Source organism: Otolemur garnettii, unplaced genomic scaffold (genome assembly GCF_000181295.1).
Source record: "Otolemur garnettii isolate 467f Iridium unplaced genomic scaffold, OtoGar3 scaffold00007, whole genome shotgun sequence".
Lineage (NCBI taxonomy): Eukaryota > Metazoa > Chordata > Mammalia > Primates > Galagidae > Otolemur > Otolemur garnettii.
Window position 1 is genome coordinate 21,627,484 of NW_003852402.1, and position 17,889 is coordinate 21,645,372.

Consider the following 17,889-nt stretch of genomic DNA (forward strand, 5'->3'; position numbering starts at 1 on the left):
GTGGTGGGTTCAAACCCAGCCCCGGCCAAAAAAAATAGATTGAACAACTGGGAGACGGGGTTGCCATTTGCTGAGATGGGAAATCTACATTATAGGGAAGGTAGGGTAATCCGGAGTTTGGTTTGGGGCATTTAAATGAAGATTGAGATATCTATTAAATGTAAGAGTAGAGGTGTGGAGGAGTCCAGCTGGGAGTCCAAGTCCAGAGTTCAGGGAAGAGGTCTGCACTGGGGATAGACATTTAGGAGTCAGGGCTGCATGAGACCCCTAGTCCAGCCAAGAAGGACGGGAGGAGGATTGAGACTTGTGTTCCAGGGAGGGTCAGGTATTAGGAAGCAGAAAAGGAGGCTGTGAAATGGGAGGGGTGACCAAGGGTGTCAGATGGGTTACAGAAAATGAAATGTTTTCATTTCAGCAGAGTGGGCTGGGTGAGGATAGGAAAAAAGAAAGTAGAGACCCCTCTCAGGGAGCTTTGCTTAAAGAACAGAAATTGAGCAGGAGGTTGAGGATGAAGTTGCTTCAAGGAAAGTTTGCTTCTCTTGGAAGATGTCCCAGTCCTTTCTGAGAATGCTTCAGTAAAGAGCCAAGCAGATGATGAAGGAGAGAGAAGGTATTGTAGACGATGGATTGTCACCCGTTGAGCAGAAGAGAAGTCCACCTATAGGGAGAAAACTTTGGAAATTGCCACTACCCTTTTTATTTGGGGATCACATTTGAATGCAATTGTGTTGTGTTTTCTGAACTGAAGTCATGGCAACCTGAGGTACAAGATGGTAACAAGAACGAGATGTGTGTTGTGTTTGGAGAAACCATTTCCAGAGTCAAGGGAGAGCTCTGAACTAAACGTAAAATGCTTCCCCTTCAAACGGGTGTTGACTTCAGCATCCAGTAAACATTGAATGATTGAAGCTATCTCAGTTTATAAATCTACTCTGTCTTTGCTTAACGCCCCTTTGTTTGGATTTCATGGTGATTCAGGTTCAGGAAAACGAAATGAGCCTTTGCAGTCTGTGTGGAAAAGAAAGTGAGAAAAAATTAATTAGTACATGAAATTGCAAAGGGGTGATTAACATTCTTTTACAGAATTGTTTCCAAGCTCTCTGCAAGCAGCCCTTTGGCACATAGGTGTGCTAATGACAAATGTTCCTTCTCTCTTTGGCAAAGTTGGCAGCCCCTTCTCAGCCTTGATCAGGAAAAATGAGGACTTTTCTAATAGGAAATCTGCATGATTAATTTCTGGTGCATTTTACCAGGAGCATATTGACAGCAACAGAGTTTACTAACGGCACAAGTGGGACAAATAAATCAGACCAATTACAGAATAACCAGGAATAATACTATTGACTGATGTTTGCAGAGAGGTAGGCCATGTACCAAGAGCTTTTGAAACTATTACAGGATTCCATTCATTTAGAAAGTATGTTGCAGGGCCTTCTTCTGTGTTCCAGGCTCTAGAGATTTAGCTGTGAAAAAGATTCCTCTCTCAAGAAACTCCTCATGAGCTACCCAGCCACCTGGTGAAATAAGTAGGTCAAACACTCTTCTTCTTTACAGATGAAGACATTCTCAAGCTTAAGTAAAACTTAGGTGTAAATTACTGCTTTCCTAGGAATTTTGGCCCCAGATGAAATTGTATCACTGCTATTCTGTTTTCTTGCTCAAAATTTTCCAAAGCTCAGTATCTCAGTACGTGCTGTACTCCGACAGACGTGTGGCCTTCGTGAATACAGTGAATTTCTGCAGTGGAAACTCCCTTGCATTTAAAAAATGTACTGAGTTTAGAACCCCGTGTCTAAGAGAAGAGCCATTTTGTATTATGAATAAACAATTTACAGCTGGTCCACTTTCATGCTGATCTATAAGCCTGATGAATTATTGATTGCCAATAGAATTACTATAAAATCTACAATGTATCAGCTTTAAAAAAAATAAAACCACCTTCACACCTGTGGCTCAAGTGGCTAAGGCACCAGCCGCATACACCTAAGGTGGTGGGTTCGAATCGAGCCCGGGCCTGCCAAACAACAATGACGGCTGCAACCAAAAAATAGCCAGACGTTGTGGTGGGCAGCTGTGGTCCCAGCTACTTGGGAGGCGGAGACAGGAGACTCACTTGAGCCCAGGAGTTGGAGGTTGCTGTGAGCTGTGATGTCACAGCACTCTACCCAGGGGACTAGCTTGAGGCTCTGTCTAAATAACTAAATAACTAAACTGCCTTTACTTTAAACTCTGTTTTAAAATTCTGACTTTTTACCATTTGCACTGAGTCACACAATTACAGTCATGCCTTTTTTAATGATGAGGCTACATTCCGAAAAATGTGTCGTCATGCTATTTCCTTGTGGTGTGGATGTTACTGAGCATACTTACAAAGATGGAGATGCCCTAGCCTACCACACACTAGGCTAAATAATGTAGCCTCCTGCTCCAAGCTACAAACCTGTACAGCATGTTACTCTACTGAGTACTGCAGGCAGTTGTAACACAGTGGTATTTTCATATCTAAAGATAGAAAAAGGTACAGTAAAAACAGTATCTTTGACAGTGTTATAATCTTACAGGACCACCATAATGTATTCAATCTGTTCAGGACTGAAATGTCATTATGGGGGTGCATAACTGCTACAGTAGAAATTATAGAGGTTTTACTTTTTTAGTTTAAAACATAGCTTATCAATGGAAAATGGTTATTACAACTTCTTTAAAAGTGCTTATAAGCCACGAATGAGTTCTCTTTGGTGTCTATGACTAGAGGTATGTTTTTTTTTTTTTTCTTCACTGAGAACATTTTTATAGGAATTTTTATGGTAGGAGATCTTTTCTTCCCTCCTTAATTCTGCTAACTTTCCGGGACTGTTGGGAGATAGTGTAACAGGACGCTAAGTGGGAATTTTCTTGTAGATACTGAGCACTGCACTGGTGCATGATAAGACAGGGGAAAGTTTAAAACAGATAGGAGATTGATTTTATGCAAAATGAATTATTTGTGACTTGAAGTGACTGAGAAGTTCTGCAGTCTGTCCCAAATGTTACGCAGCATGGCCTACTTGGGAGTATTTGGAAAATAATACAATTGTTAGGTGTTTGAACCCCTGTAGAATTGAAACTGTTCCATGAACTGGTTGCACTTGTTTCAGGATCAGTAAAACAAGTTCCATGTACCTGGAGCTGCTCTCTGCCTTCCACTGATGTCAGTACTGGGCTCACACGCCTTCCTGGCCCTCCCACTCCCCTGTGCAGCTTGAGCAAGCTACCAACCTCTCCAAATGTCTATGTCTTCATCTGTCAGATGACAGGTGGTCTCTGGGTTATTACTAGCACCAGAAAGTTGTAGAAGATGTGATTTGCATAAAAGAATTAGCTCACTGTGGGTGAGAGTGCTGAAAAGGTCAGGGATTGCCTGGAGTATGTTTGGCTCCAGTTAAGATGGTAATCCAGCTGAGGCATGGAGATAGTGTGTTTAAATCAGATGACAGCTATCGGAGACAAGGCCAGCGCGAGGAGGGTGGGAGTTAATGGGCCTAAGACTTACGTAACTTACCAGAGAATTAATTTTTGAGAGGAGGCTCCCCCTGTTGAAAAATTAGCAAGAAGATTAGAGTGGGGACAAAGCTGCTGTGAATGGGAGGTGGTGTGTGTGTGACTTTGTTCAGACCCTGGGGAGCCATCCTAACAGACTGTCAGTTTCCTGACAGTCTGTCCTTAGGCCGCCATCCAGATGACAGAGGGCCACAAAGCAAAGGTGCAGGTGTGAGTGGAGATGCTGTTGGCCCCGGAGACAGAGATGCTGAATTTCCAGAGAGCGATCCTGGGAGGGCAGGGTAGGGGAAACTTTTTCCTAGGAAGAAGCTTTCTTTTCCATGATTTGTTTACTGCTGATACTGTTCTTTGCTGGGTTTCTAAACCATATCGTGATTATATGCTTATCTTCTTCCTGCGATGATCTCTGTACGCTCTGTTTATGAACTCGGGAGATGCTCGCAGAGCTTGCTGAGTAAGTTCAGGCACTCTGCCATTTTCCGTGATTCAATTTCACAGTGCCTTTTAGAAGGATGAAATGCAGGCAAAGAACTCTGGGAAGGTCAAGCCAAGTGGGTTCATTTGGTGGTTTATGCTGTCACTCCTGGGAGGGGTTGCGGGTTACTCTGGCGTTTCCTTCTGAGCAAACCTGATTGCCTTAGGGGGTTTAATGACATGCGGTGGACAGACACAGTTAGTTATAGAGCTGGCTGATTAGACTCACAGACGCTGTTTCCATAAACTGAGATTCCCTGAGCCTGACTTTTCTCTGCTTCAGCCTCCTTTGCCACCTCCATCACCATTCCCAGGACCAGGGAGCAAACGGACACTTTTTCCCTTGTTAACTACAGAGGTTTGCCCCAGAGGACTCCAGAGGCATAAGTATCATCTAGGCTTATCAAATGGATCAATGACTAAATCAAGAATGTCACTTCATTGCCTTGTTCGCTCTTGGTCATTGAAGATAACAAAATAAAAAAATTGGGCCTATGTTAAAGGGTATTTTCCCCCCACATACCTTGAAGTTAATAAAAATATTTATCCTCTGAAAATACCGATATGAAGAAGGAAGGTATTTCCATTCTTTCTGGCAAATGTTACAACACAATTTGCTTTGTCCAGGGTGTATAATTTATGGGTCATTTTTCTTAATGTTAACACTAATGCATAAATGATCTTTTTTTTTTATTCCAGCCAACCCTGAAATGATTTTTTAAGCAAAAAAAAAAAAAATTAAGAGTCAATTATTAAAATGTGGGCATCCTAAAACCTTTTTTTGAAGTTTTTTAAAAGAAATGTGATTCTTTGCCTTTTATGATTTTCCTCTTTCCTGGATGCTACCTTGGTAGCTGCCATGTTTTAAATATTGACAAGATAAGATAGTTTTCTGTTTATACCAGCAGTCGTCTGTCTGTGAAATATGGACCAATCAGAATGCTGGATTTCCTTTCTCAGCGATCCATCAGGTTCATAATGTAAGGTTACAAACGGTTATTTTCTCCTCCTGAACTTGCGCTGTGTGATGTGTTGCAAAGTGTTGTCAAGAGCTACAGGTACTGTGTCCTGGCAATGCAGACGATCTGTAACGTCTCTCGATTCCTGAGATTCTCTGTCTGGTATCCTTCATTGACTGTGCCTTGTGACTAGTTGATGTGCAAACATTGTTCCCAAATGAGACCCATCTTTGGTTTTAAAGTCCGCAGTTGAAAATCTGTCCCATGTTGAGTTTTGGCTTTCGTTCCAGGCATCTGTGTTAGCTTGCTTCTACAGGAACAGGGTGAACTGATACTGATATATATAAAGTAATATGTATATATCAGCGTTATTCTCCCCCCCCATTTTGTACTTCTCCATGTCCATGGGCTATTCAACCTTTTGTGTCTAATAGTGCTCAAAGATTCCCTTGCTTTCCTGGCGAGAAAGATTTGAGTATGATTTGCATGATACTTTGTATACATTTTATGCAAATACGGGAGGAGGCAAAGTGGGAAACAGCTACCAAGTGGTTCTCAGCCTTTTTTCCATTGGACGATCCTGAAATTGATCTTTGGAATATGTGTGCGGTTGTGGCCCGTTTTACTCTGAGCTGCTTAAAACTCAAATGTTCACATTTCACCTTTGCATACTTTAGAGGAAAAAAATTCTTTTCACCAGAAAAGAAAACATTTCAATGTTTGGATTTTTATGTCTTGTATTTTAAAAGACAATTGTATTTTCACCTCCTGTTAAATTTTCCTATTTGGATAGCCTGCCGTCTGAGAGGTTGAGACGTTGGGTTGAGAATCACTGAGCAGAATTGTTGGGGTGGCATGTGAAGGGGTGTCTCCCGGGCATTTTTGTGACGTGCCTTTTGGGATGCTGCGTCACCTACATCTGTCCTCCTGTGCATGGGACTTTTGGCTCTGAGGACTGTGATGTTGATACGTTGCCTAGGACTGGTGCTCACATAACCTAGCAGTTCCTCCTGAACCTCTATATATGCTAAGCAAAGCTTTAACGTGCTCACACGTGGCCATCTCTGCTCTTTATCAACGAAAAGAAAAAAAAAATTGAGCATACCCAACTGCATGTGACCAAACTAGCATGCTTTATTCTTGAAGGTTTTTGAAAACAACTGCAGCATCCTGCTTTCAGATGTGTGTGAATGTTTATAAGAGGCCTCTTCCTTACATCCACGTCTGCGCTTACGCACATGTATAAGCAGAGAGCTGTATAGAGCATTCTTCAAAGCCTTACAGATTTCAGAAAGTAAATGTTATCACATACACAGGGGCCATAAAGTTCGTGTGCAATTTTCAATAGTTGTCTAAACAGCACATGTATTTAGATTGCACACGAATTTTGTGCTCTGCCCCCCCACCATAGCCGTATACCTTATGTATGTTGGGTAGTCCATCTCTGAAATTTGTCCAAATTTTTGAAAGTTAAACCTTAAAGTAACAAATATCATTTAAAAACCATTTTGGTTTTGTGTTAAGTGTTCTGAAGACAGAGAGAGTAATGTTTGTTACTATTCAGATCTAAATTTACAAGCAGGTGGGTAGGAGAAGTTCTTGGTAGAAAAGACTTAAAAGCTTCTATTTAAAAAATCAATTAAGTCCTAATTTTTGAAAGAATAATACAAGGCTTAGAAAATGCCATCCCTTTCTGTGAATGTTAGAAAGCTAAGTCATAATCATGGCTTTTAATTATTTACTGACGTCCTTGGGAAACTTTTTTCTCAAGAAAAGTATGACTATGGAAAAAATTCTTCCCTTTTTATTCTGGAAGCGTGTAGAATATGTAATATTCAGTTTCCCTTTGGGGGACAGACAGTACGTGATGTGATCTCTTTTAGAATTTGCCTTAGGCATTTGGTGCCTATGACCTAAAAACTTACAGCTTTTTTTTTTTTTTTGTAGTTTTTGGCCGGGGCCAGGTTTGAACCTACTACCTCCGGTATATGGGGCCAGGGCCCTACTCCTTGAGCCACAGGCACCACCCAAGACTTATAGCTATTAACCACCTTTTGAAATCATGTAAAGTTTGAAAGCTACATTTTGGAATCTGCCATCCAGTTGAGCTTTTGTGAATTTTTTGTAATGTTTTATATCTAACTTAAGTTGATAGTTTTAGATTTTTCAGCTGGTGGTGTAATAGAATATTGAATTTAATTATCTTAAGTTAGGTGGGACCCCAATTATAGCCCTTTAAACTCAGCCAGACTATGACTTGATACTCAGCAGGTGCTAAATACCTGTTAAATAAAATCAACTCTCCATTGAAATTTCTAATCTCAGATCATGCTTTTCGGTTATGTTAGAAGGTTAGTTTTTATGGGGTTTCAAACAGACAGTTAATGATGTAGATTTTCCTTTGTTTAAATAATGTCCTTTAGTGCATTTATAGATGCACTGGAAAAGCCTCAAGGCATACATACAAAAAATAATAAGTACCAAGTGAGGTTTTTAAGCCATGAAGAAATTCTTGGGACATTAAGATTATTCAAATATATGAACCTAAAGGAAAGATTTTCATAAGTATTTAAAGCACTAAAGAGATAGCCTGGCTCAGCACCTATAGCTCAACCGGCTAAGGCGCTAGCCACGTACACCTAAGGTGGCGGGTTCGAATCCCCAGCCCGGACCCGCCAAACAACAATGACGCATGCAACCAAAAAATAGCCGGGCGTTGTGGCGGGCGCCTGTGGTCCCAGCTACTTGGGAGGCGGAGGCAGGAGACTCGCTTGAGCCCAGGAGTTGGAGGTTGCTGTGAGCTGTAATGCCACGGCACTCTACCCAGGGGGACAGCTTGAGGCTCTGTCTCAAAAAAAAAAAAAAGAGATAGCCTGAAGATGATTATTAGGAGTACCATGGATCACTTTAATTTCTCATTGTTACTAATGGTTTAAAATAGGACAGAATTCTACCCGAAACTTTTCCTGCCTCATTTTGTTATTCTAATTAAATATTATTGCATCACTGTTACCTAGGTTTAGATCTACTTTTCATTAAAGATAAACTTTGACTATGGCTAGATAAGGTGGCTTAGATCCATAATCCCTGCACTCTGTGAGGCTGAGGTGGGAAGATTGCTTGAGGCCACGAATTTGAAAACAGGCTTGGCACCATAGCAAGACCTTATCTCTACAAAAAATTAAAAATAATCAGCCAGGTGCAGTGGTATGCATCTGTAGTCTGGCTGAGGTAAGACGATCACTTGAGCTCAGGAGTTCAAGGCTACAGTGAGCTATGATGGGGCCACTGCACTCTAGCCTGGGTAGCAGAATAAAACCCTGTCTCCAAAAAAAAAAAAAAGGTAAGCTTTGATTATAAACCACTATGGAAATAAGAGATTTCTTAGGCCTGTGAAATTTTTATTTAATATTTAATAAGCATTTTTAAGTGGGAAATTATTTAAATTAATTAAAAATTTTTGCCCAAGGACCTATAGGTATTATGTAGACATGAATGTATTATTAAACAAGACCTAAAACTGCACTTTAAGGTTCAAAATTATTTTATGTATGAGGCAAAAATCTTTATTTTTTAGCCTCTTTGGCCACTGCATTTAGTAACTCCTCTACCTAATTCCTCCATAGCTCACTCCTGCTGTAATTCAACCTCCAGGAGGGTTGAGACCTAAGGCGCCCTTGTTCTCTGAACTGTTTTGTTTTTACTGGCAGTCAACCAGGTAAAGCTGGATCCTACCCAAGGGCCAAGGCCATCCCTGTCCTCTGCAGTAATGTCATGTTAAGTCCAGTTGTTGGAGTCCATCCATTCCCATTAAATTAATTCCAAAGTGAAGCACCAACATCTACTAATTGTCTTCTAAAGAGTCATGAGAAAGAGAACGAGAGAGGAACTTGATGAATTTCTAAGAAGAAAAGACTTTTTTTTTAATGAATTCCATCTTAAGAATACTTTTGTATCTATTTGAAAACAAATTTCCGGAAATAACACTAAATATGACAAAATTCAGTGTCTCCTTCCAGAAAGGAAGATTCAGTCCCTGTAGGAAATTTTAAAATATTTGGACTGGAGCAATGTTTCAAGACCACCAAGAAAATGAAGTAAGGATTCTCTTTCTCTTCCCTAAGAATCTCCTGCCTTTGCACCCAGGGGAGGTCCGGTCAGATCACAGTGTATTCAAAGCAGGTGCTTAGTGATTTCTGGACAAAGTGGAGTCATAGGAAAGCAGACGATGTGCTGCCCAGGCAGAGTTAAATGGATGTGCCACGAATTTCTTTAAGCAGTTATCAAATAAGAGATCTCAATGATTTCCAGGCTGAGGTTGTATGTGCTGGGCTTGTTACTCCCAAAATGGCTGCTTCAACCTATGTGGATGATGTAAATATTTGGATCAGCATTTGGCTGTAACTCTGGCTTAAAGGATATGGAACTCACATTAAAGTTTAATTGTAAAAGTGTGTGAGTTAATTGAACAATTATAGAATGAGTTTGCATATGATTTGCATGCTTAATGTACTAATGCGTGAAAATGCCCCCATAACCCTAGCTTCACCCATCCATTCCCATCCCCAGCCCTATTTATTCCCAGCTCTGCCCTGCAACCCATGGTGGCCTCAGCTCATGCCATGTTCACACTTTTTTGAAAACTGCCTGTTGAGCTTGGCCAAGGTGCACCTCTGCTAAACTACTGTAGGGCTCACGTGAAGATCTGATGCTTTGTTCACGTTGTCATATCAGCCGACACTGGATTAAAGGAACTTTTGAAGTCAACCAGATCCTCCTCTTGTATCATTCCATAGAGTTTCGTGCAAACTTCTGTTGTTCTGTTAACAGTGTTACCTGTGACTTAAATGTCCAATACCTGTTTGCTATGTTGTTGTTGCTTTATCGAGGGAAGGGGAGAAAGGGGGTGGGGGGAGAAGTTGAATGGGGTAGATTAGAAGAGGATTGGCCAGATTTGGGTAGAGCTTTTATTTAAGAACCCATAGCTGCATGTGGCCACAATTCAAAGTTATTATCACTTAAAGGCTATTACACTGCACTTTAAAATATTATGGAGATTCACATTTCCTATATTACAATAGTAGTTTTCTGAGAGCAAATCATAACTAGTTGAGACAAAGACTGGAGAGATAACAAATATTCAGGTACGTGAGAGAGAAGAAAAAGAAAACATCAAAATAGGAAGCTAGAAGAAAAAAATCCTAAAATTAATTGTAGTCAGCTATTGCCTTTATAAAATAAAAATGTATATAAATATAAAGAGAATAACTTGGGAATGAATCTTTACAAAAATGCTAAAAATATTACAAGTAAAGTCCTGACAATACCAACAGGCAGGGAATAGGAGATTGAGCCATATACAAGTAAATTAGCAACTAGAACAAAACTAGCATGGGCAGTAGAAGTTCAGAGTGTGAGGGAGGACCCGGAACAGCTCCAACTGGCCACACACTACAGTGAGAGTCAAGAAATAGCATGATGTGAATTTTGCTTGTCCTGCAATAGGAAGGGACCCATCTCGAGGAGAAAAGCTTCAGGCTCTCTACTGCTGTGGGAAATCCTGAAGTCCTCTAGATGTAACGTTCTATTATTGGCAGCCCCTCATACTGCACCTAACGTAAGTCCAAACCACTCAGAGAACATTGGAATACACAGCTTATTTAAACCCTTCCTGGAGATCTGTGGAGACCTTTGGGGCTTTCTAGATCCTTTCAAAGAATTTAATGAAATCTATGGACTCCCTTTCCCTTCCAAAACATACACCTACATCCAAACTTTTGCATTCTTGTCTTAGACTCCTTCAAAATCCTTAAGAAACCCTATACAGTGTGTCAACCCATTTGCTAGTACTTCATTGGAACTGGTTCCCTAACCAAGATTTGGTTTGGGAGCCCATCAGACCATCTTACACTCTTCCAACTCGTGAAAAGTAATTCCTTGTAGTTCTATAATAAGGCCAGCCAAATCTAGGTGAGAAGAGAGTGGCTTTCGAAATCTGCCTATTATCTATAATAGTTTTAGTTATGTCTGTTTGAGAATTAAAAACTGAGCTTTGAAAAATCAGAACCTTTACCCCAGAAAAGGGTAAGAACTATCCCGTGTATGATACGGAAACCTGAGTAGAGCCGGGAAGAGGCAGGCCTTTGACTTAAGAGTCACTCAGACTTGTTTTATAGTCATCAAACAAGTTGCAGTTCACCTCATGGAAAGCAATCAATGAAATGATGAGATGGCCTTCCAGTTTAGATCTGTGTTACGGGAATATATCAGATATGCCTACAAGTGCATGCTCTTGTATTGATGAGTCAGAGTTCTCAAGTACGTGCACAGGTACATAAGATCAAACTTGGTGTTCAAATGTTTTGTCTTCATTGGTGCTATAAGTTTTCTGAGGAAGGAAGCCAAGTACATTCAAGGTAGTCACAGTGTTCACAGCATTGACTTAATACAACTGAATTTAGATGAGAGAAATGAGTTGTCCACCCATTAGTAAATTTTGCTTTCAAAATTTTGAGTAGTATCATGCTAATAGCACTGTTTTTTCAAAGATTTAAAATTATTCAAAGTGCATAGTACATGTCCTATTTGGGAACTGAAATTTATAGAACTGTGTATTCTGAACATAAAGGCAATTCAAACTAAATCTTTCAGTCAAATTTTTAAAAAAATTCCTTTAGGGCCGGGCACGGTGGCTCACACCTGTAATCCTAGCACTCTGGGAGGCCAAGGCAGGTGGATCGCTTGAGCTCAGGAGGTGGAGACCAGTCTGAGCAAGAGCAAGACCCTGAATCTAAAAATAGCCAGGTGTTGTGGCGCCTATTGTCCCAGCTACTGGGGAAGCTGAGGGCAGAGAATAGCTTGAGCCCAGGAGTTTGAGGTTGCTGTGAGCTATGACCCCACAGCACTCTAAACAAGGGTGACAAAGTAAGACTGTGAAAAAAAAAATTCTTTTAAAGATTGTATGTTTTCTGTTGTGATGAAAAATTAGGGATTACTAAATCATTTATTAATCTCTTCAGTATCTTCATGTTCTATTTTAAAATTTCTTAGCTCAGGGTGTCATCCTAAAGGTGGAATAATTCAGCTACCTCACACCTTAAAAATTAACTGAGCTCTGAGCAATCGGATGCTAATACATGTAAAAACATAATGAACAATAAAAGCATTTATATACAGATAATACACCCAAGTGCATATTTATATTTACGGCACACATGTATAAGTTGAACTCAGGGTAGATACAGGGAATGAACTTGGCTCACCACTCATATTGCCTCTAGAATAAATGTCATTTTTAGACAGGAGACTGGGGAGAACCTTCCATTACCTTGCGACCTCCAAATGAAGCCACAGCGTCCACTCCAGTACAGTACTGGCAGCACCACCCAGAAAAGCTCATCTTCCAATCGTGTGATTACAAAGCTTTTGTAAGTTACCCTGAATTCAGTATTTGGGTAAAAGTGGGAAGAGAGAATGTGTGAGGTTTGTTTATGTCTATATTGAAAATACATCAAAATGTCCATCACTGAGATTCCTGAAGGGTTTTTCCCTTCACTTTTTCTTCAAGTAGCCTTCTACCCAAAGATCAAGTCCAGGTGACGAGAGCTTTCAAACCCTTTTCATCTTGAAAGCTGAAGGGCTGTTTTGCCTTATTCTTATAGAGTTGTATCCCTGGGGTGCCAAAAATACACATTTTAACAGATCTTGTTAGAATTAAAATCAATCATTCCCCAAAAGCGTAAGAATTGCAGGTAAAATGGATGTGCATAGCATGTCTCCGTACATGCGAGCAGTAACGGTGGCTGGGATTCAACTTCAAAAAGGAATACGTAGATAACAAATGTATACATTTTTTTGGCACCCTCTGTATTTTAAAAGAAAGGTGATCAAGCACGATCTTAAAATGGTAATGAAAGTAAGTATAGCACACGACGTACACCTCCACTCACTGGCCAAACATCAGGTCTCAAAACACGGGGTCTACAACTTTATATAAACACCCGACTCTTCTCATTCTCTTCATTAGAGGATTATACTGGTTTACTTTTTTGTTTGTTTTTTAGATGAGTGAGAACAGTTATACTTGGCTGAGAATTGTGAATAATACGAACAGGTGACTGTTCAACCATCTACTGTGGGCTTTGGGTCAGGTGGTGGTTGTCATGACGACAGCCAAAAACTGTGGCAGAGCCCTCAGCGGCACGTTGAAACTGCCTCTCTTGAAAAGAAATGTTTCGATCCAGGCAAACTTTGCTGATAACTTGAAAGATGCGGATTTTCACCGCCAGATAATACATGTCGCCTTAATTTGATGACGATGTGGGCCTGGTCATTATCTCATGGCAGTTTACACGTTTTCTTTTCATTTTGTGCTTTCTGCTCTTTTTTTACTGTTTCTTTATCTTTCAGGATGAGATTTATTTCAATAGTATTGCCCCCAGACTTCAGGATTGAAATGGCTCCTTCCTCCAAAAGCCAAACCCCAAATCCCCGGAGCCTTCCTGAACATCCCTTTCTTCCAGGCCCTGGGCCGAGCCTTCTGCGGCCGCTCTGCCCGGGAACGCACCACCTGCTCTTCAGGCCAGGGCTTCCCTGGTCCTGAGACTGGTGCTGCCATTTCTGCAGAGTGATAGGATGGCGCCAGTCCTGTTAGGAAGCATCCTTCAAATCTCTTCTAAAATAATTATCTTAATTCACTTTTTTTAAATAAAACACAGAAAGCTTTTTTAAGGAAGGGCAGTAAGAAAGGGGGGAATGACAAAGCCAAGGAACCCTTGGAAGCTTGGGAAGGTTGAAGAGCAGTCAGCTGATAAGAGAAATAGACATTTGTCCCCAGCCGGAAGCTGGAGCCTGAGCAGCGTTTTGTAGCAAGGTGGGACAGGATCGGAGCTGATCATCTAACTGCAAAGTGGTTAGACGATCCTGGGAGTGGTTAGTGATTCCTGGGAGGAGACCTTCTCAGCCTGCTGGTCTCCATCTCCCTCCAAGTCTATCTTTGCCCCCAAGGACTCAGCTCTCCCCCCCCCCACCCAAAACAACTGAGAATGACGCCTTCCCTCCCTGCAGGCTCCCGCTCCCACCCCCTTCTCAGGTGGATCAACCTCGGGGCCCACAGCTGTGAATGAACGAGGTCCCAAACTGCATCTCTGCCTAAGAACAGCCCATCGTTAATTACCTATGCGGCAGAATAAGCTCAAACGGGGGCCATGTTGGTTGGCTCCTCAGCTGTCTCATACAACCCTGTAATTACATGGGGAGTAGTGTGATTTATTTTTGCAGACATTGCTGCCTCAAAAAAAAAGGGGGGAAACATTTTTAGATGCCCCCATTTTGCAGTTAAATATGATTTGAAAGATGGCATCTTTAGAAGATGCTGCTGTTTCATTATAAAGAGCAATTACAGTCCCCAGAACTTATGGTTAATTCTGCGGCATTTTCTCTATGAATGCTTTCATTTGTTAGGATTAGTTACTGGTACTTTGCAAAAGGTATGCAACGACTTACTTGCCAGGAAACCCAGCAAGCAATACTTCCACAATTTGCTTTTAAACTGTCACTCAGGTTTACACTCTTTTCTTCGTAAATCACTGATTTTTCTTTCTTTCTTTTTCTTTTTTATTTTCGTATTTCAGTATTTAGGTTCTATGCTGATAAAAGAGCTTAGGGGGACAGAATCAACCCAAGATGCTTGTGCGAAAATGCGGGTGAGTTTGCCAAACTATTTTCTCTCTAGTAGCTGAAATACTAAATACTGGGTATGGAGACAAATTGCCACCTTTCAAATTACTATTTTCTTCATCTGTTGGTCTGCTGAATCACAGTGTGTTACTTAAAAAGGTGTTTTGGCTTTGTGCTCTTTTTTGCTTGACCTTATCTCACTGTAGTTTGACGTGATGTCTATTTGCTATGTTTATACCACAGTACATGTGCCTTGAATTACTTCTAAAGATTTAAAATTAATTTTTATACACACACACACACACAGAGGGTGCCCATAAATTTCATGGACACCCTGTGTCTATTAATCATTCTCAAAAAAAAATCATTCTCCACATTAGGAGAAAAATGACTTTTAGTTTATTACCAGAAAATGTTTTAAGCACCCACTTCACAGTCTGAGAAAATTTGCCAAAAAGGCTATCGAGTAACTAAAAATTATCAAAAGCAATAGTATTGGGAGCATATTATATAAAGCCAATATTCTTTATGAGACTTCTGATTGTTCAGTTTGCAAAATAGAAGAAAAACATTCAATCAACTCTGAGTGGGATGAACGTTTAAGAACAAGTCTTCACCCAAAAATGGCAACTCCAAACGTCGGTGGTTCTTCGGAGGCAATTGGATTCCTGCTAGTCTGTTTTAGCCAAAGCCAAGGTCACACAGAGTGTAGCTTCACCTGAGCTTTCCTGCCGCTTTTCCTTATTCTGCTTCCTCCAGGGCAGATGGATAGAGGATGCGGTGATATCCAAAGGACAGTGCAAATAAGAACATTGTACTTATTCAAAGTAGCAACCAACCGACATCAAATTTAAGATCATTAGCAAGTGAGCCCTAACTTTTACTTGTGGCCAGTACATCTGGGCATGTATTTTATATTGAGCAGCTTTTGGTGGAAAATACCTAAAAGTATGTAATTGTGCTGTTAACAGTTATGGGGGGGGGGGTAAACTTGAAATATCCGTTTCCCTATTTCCACATCCTATGGAATGTGAATCCTCGTGAAGTTGAAACCTTGGTGTGGAATCACTAGTTTAACATTTTGAGCAGCTCAATAACAAGAACACTGGAGGAGTTATCTTTCTATGTGATGTAGAGTTATACAGCGCTGCACTTGTCAGTATCAGGGAGTTTTTATTGTAGGTACTGTGTTTAGATAAAAAGTGCCCTAGGATGTGTCAGAAACTCTCAAGTTTAAGCAACTCTGGTTCTGTTGCTGCCTCTTTGCCTGAAAGGTCATTTTTGTGGCCAGTCAGGGTAGCTCATGGCTGTTATCTTAACACTCTGGGAGGCCAAGGTGGGTGGATTGCTCGAGTGTCAAGAGTTTGAGATGAGCCTGAGCAAGAGTGAGACTCCAGCATCTCTAAAAATAGCTAGGCATTGTGGCAGGTGCCTATAGTCCCAGCTACCTGGGTGGCTGAGGCCAGAGGATCACTTGAGCCCAAGAGTTTGAGGTTGCTGTGAGTTAGGACACCATAGCACTCTACCCAAGGCAACAGAGTAAGACTCTGTCTCAAAAAAAAAAGAGAGAGTCATTTTTTATTCATAATAATAATATGATAGCTGCTAACATTTTCTGAATAATTGCAATGCACCCTAGTCCAATTATTGTCCTCATTTTGCAGAAATGGAGGCTTAGAGAGGTTAAATAACTTGACCAAGGTCACATGCAATAATTTGCCAATCTGTGACTGGAACGCAGGTCTGTCTGGCTCCAAAGACCAAGCTTTTAACCACTCTACTCCCCTTCTTCTCCTACCTCGTTTTCTTACTTAGAAAATGAGAACCTTGGACTAACGGCACTTTAGAGTTCTGCTGGTTTCATAATTCTGAGAATCTTGTGTTCTAAATATTTATCTGACCTAACGTGTGTCGCCAATGAACAATAAGCAAATGGGAACGTTTTTGATCCTCAAGCCTCATAATAAATTCATACATATTCATGAACATGTATAAGAAATTAATTTGGTGTCTCTGGATACTATTAACTAAATTACCTGAGTCCAGCTACTTCCTTGTTGTGATCAGCATAAATACTGCCAGCTCCATTTAAATTACACCAGATCTGTGATTTGAATTTCAGTCAATTTCTTGAAATTGAGTGGATCTGAAATTATATCCAGATACCAATAGAAAAGCCATTGTAATAGTCTCTGTAGAGAATAATTTAGTTAAATACTTGTCTGTTGCTTAAAATGAAACAGAAAAAATATATATTTAAAAGCTGTTCTTCCATTTGGGGCAGGGGGGTGGAGCATCTTTCTGGTTTACTGCCCTTGGTGTTTATTTTAAGTAGTTTACATGAAAATAAAAATATTATTGCTTCTTAGGATATCATAAACCGTTATTTCCCATCTTGATTAAATAAATAGTCCTTGATACAGTTGCTAAAGCTGTATTCATTGTGTTCACCAGAGCCTTTCAAAACCAGAGATATAGATTTCATCTGTTATCTGGGGCTGTTGTAATGTAAATTTGAACTTTTACCAACTAAAAGCGACTTGGATCTCAACTTGCAGTTAATTTTGAGTTTGACAGCAACATTGCTGTTTTCTCTGTTTTCCACGTGGCGACATTTTAGCCAAAAGTCCTAGGATAATCAAGTCTCCCCACGAGTAAAACTTTAAGACACAAATGACTTTAAAAGTTGATAGGCAGTACTATTAATAGACCAGAGTATTTGTAGATTAAAGCTTTACCGGCTTTATTCTTTTAATTGAAAAATAAAAAAGAAATTTTCAGTTGGACAATATACATTTTAGCCAAAATTAAAGTTTCTTTTCCAGTAACAAATAAATTAGTGTGGTTCCTGGTTCTGAGACATGTTTTCTTAAATGTGCTTTGTTAACAAAGATGATTAAAATTTAGTTCCTGTTCTCACCAAGTTCACAGCCCAGTGGGAGAATCTAACATGGAAGTATTTAATTACCCCAAAGTGGTAGTATTATCAGCAGAGGAGCCTGCAAGTTTCCATCAGCCTAAGGGATCATAACAGGTGATCCTAAAAAGTGGCAGAGAGTCATGGCCTCTTAAAGTCAGTTTATTCGGTAAATAAGAGTTAGCACTTGAGAGCGTGTGCCTGCCCCACACTAGTGAATGATGTACATTAGTTCATTCAATCCGTGAAGCAGAGCTTGCTGTTGTCCCCACTTCACATATGGGGACACAAAGGCCAAGAGAAATTGAGTAACTTGGTCAC

General features: G+C 40.4%; 1 protein-coding gene across 38 annotated transcripts in view; it reads left to right on the forward strand.

The window, feature by feature from the left end:
- Nucleotides 1-17,889, forward strand: part of ANKS1B (ankyrin repeat and sterile alpha motif domain containing 1B) — a 1,028,517-nt gene that overhangs the window by 955,356 nt on the left and 55,272 nt on the right. For 21 of the 38 annotated variants that reach the window (XM_012801222.2, XM_023509218.1, XM_003783324.1 and 18 more), the window contains 2 exons: nucleotides 12,272-12,400; nucleotides 14,606-14,677. In XM_012801222.2, coding sequence (XP_012656676.1) covers nucleotides 12,272-12,400; nucleotides 14,606-14,677 — 201 coding nt within the window. Of the gene's footprint in view, nucleotides 1-4,919; nucleotides 4,995-12,271; nucleotides 12,401-14,605; nucleotides 14,678-17,889 lie in introns of all 38 variants that reach the window. The other 17 variants (XM_023509216.1, XM_023509222.1, XM_012801227.1 and 14 more) reach the window with 2 other exon arrangements.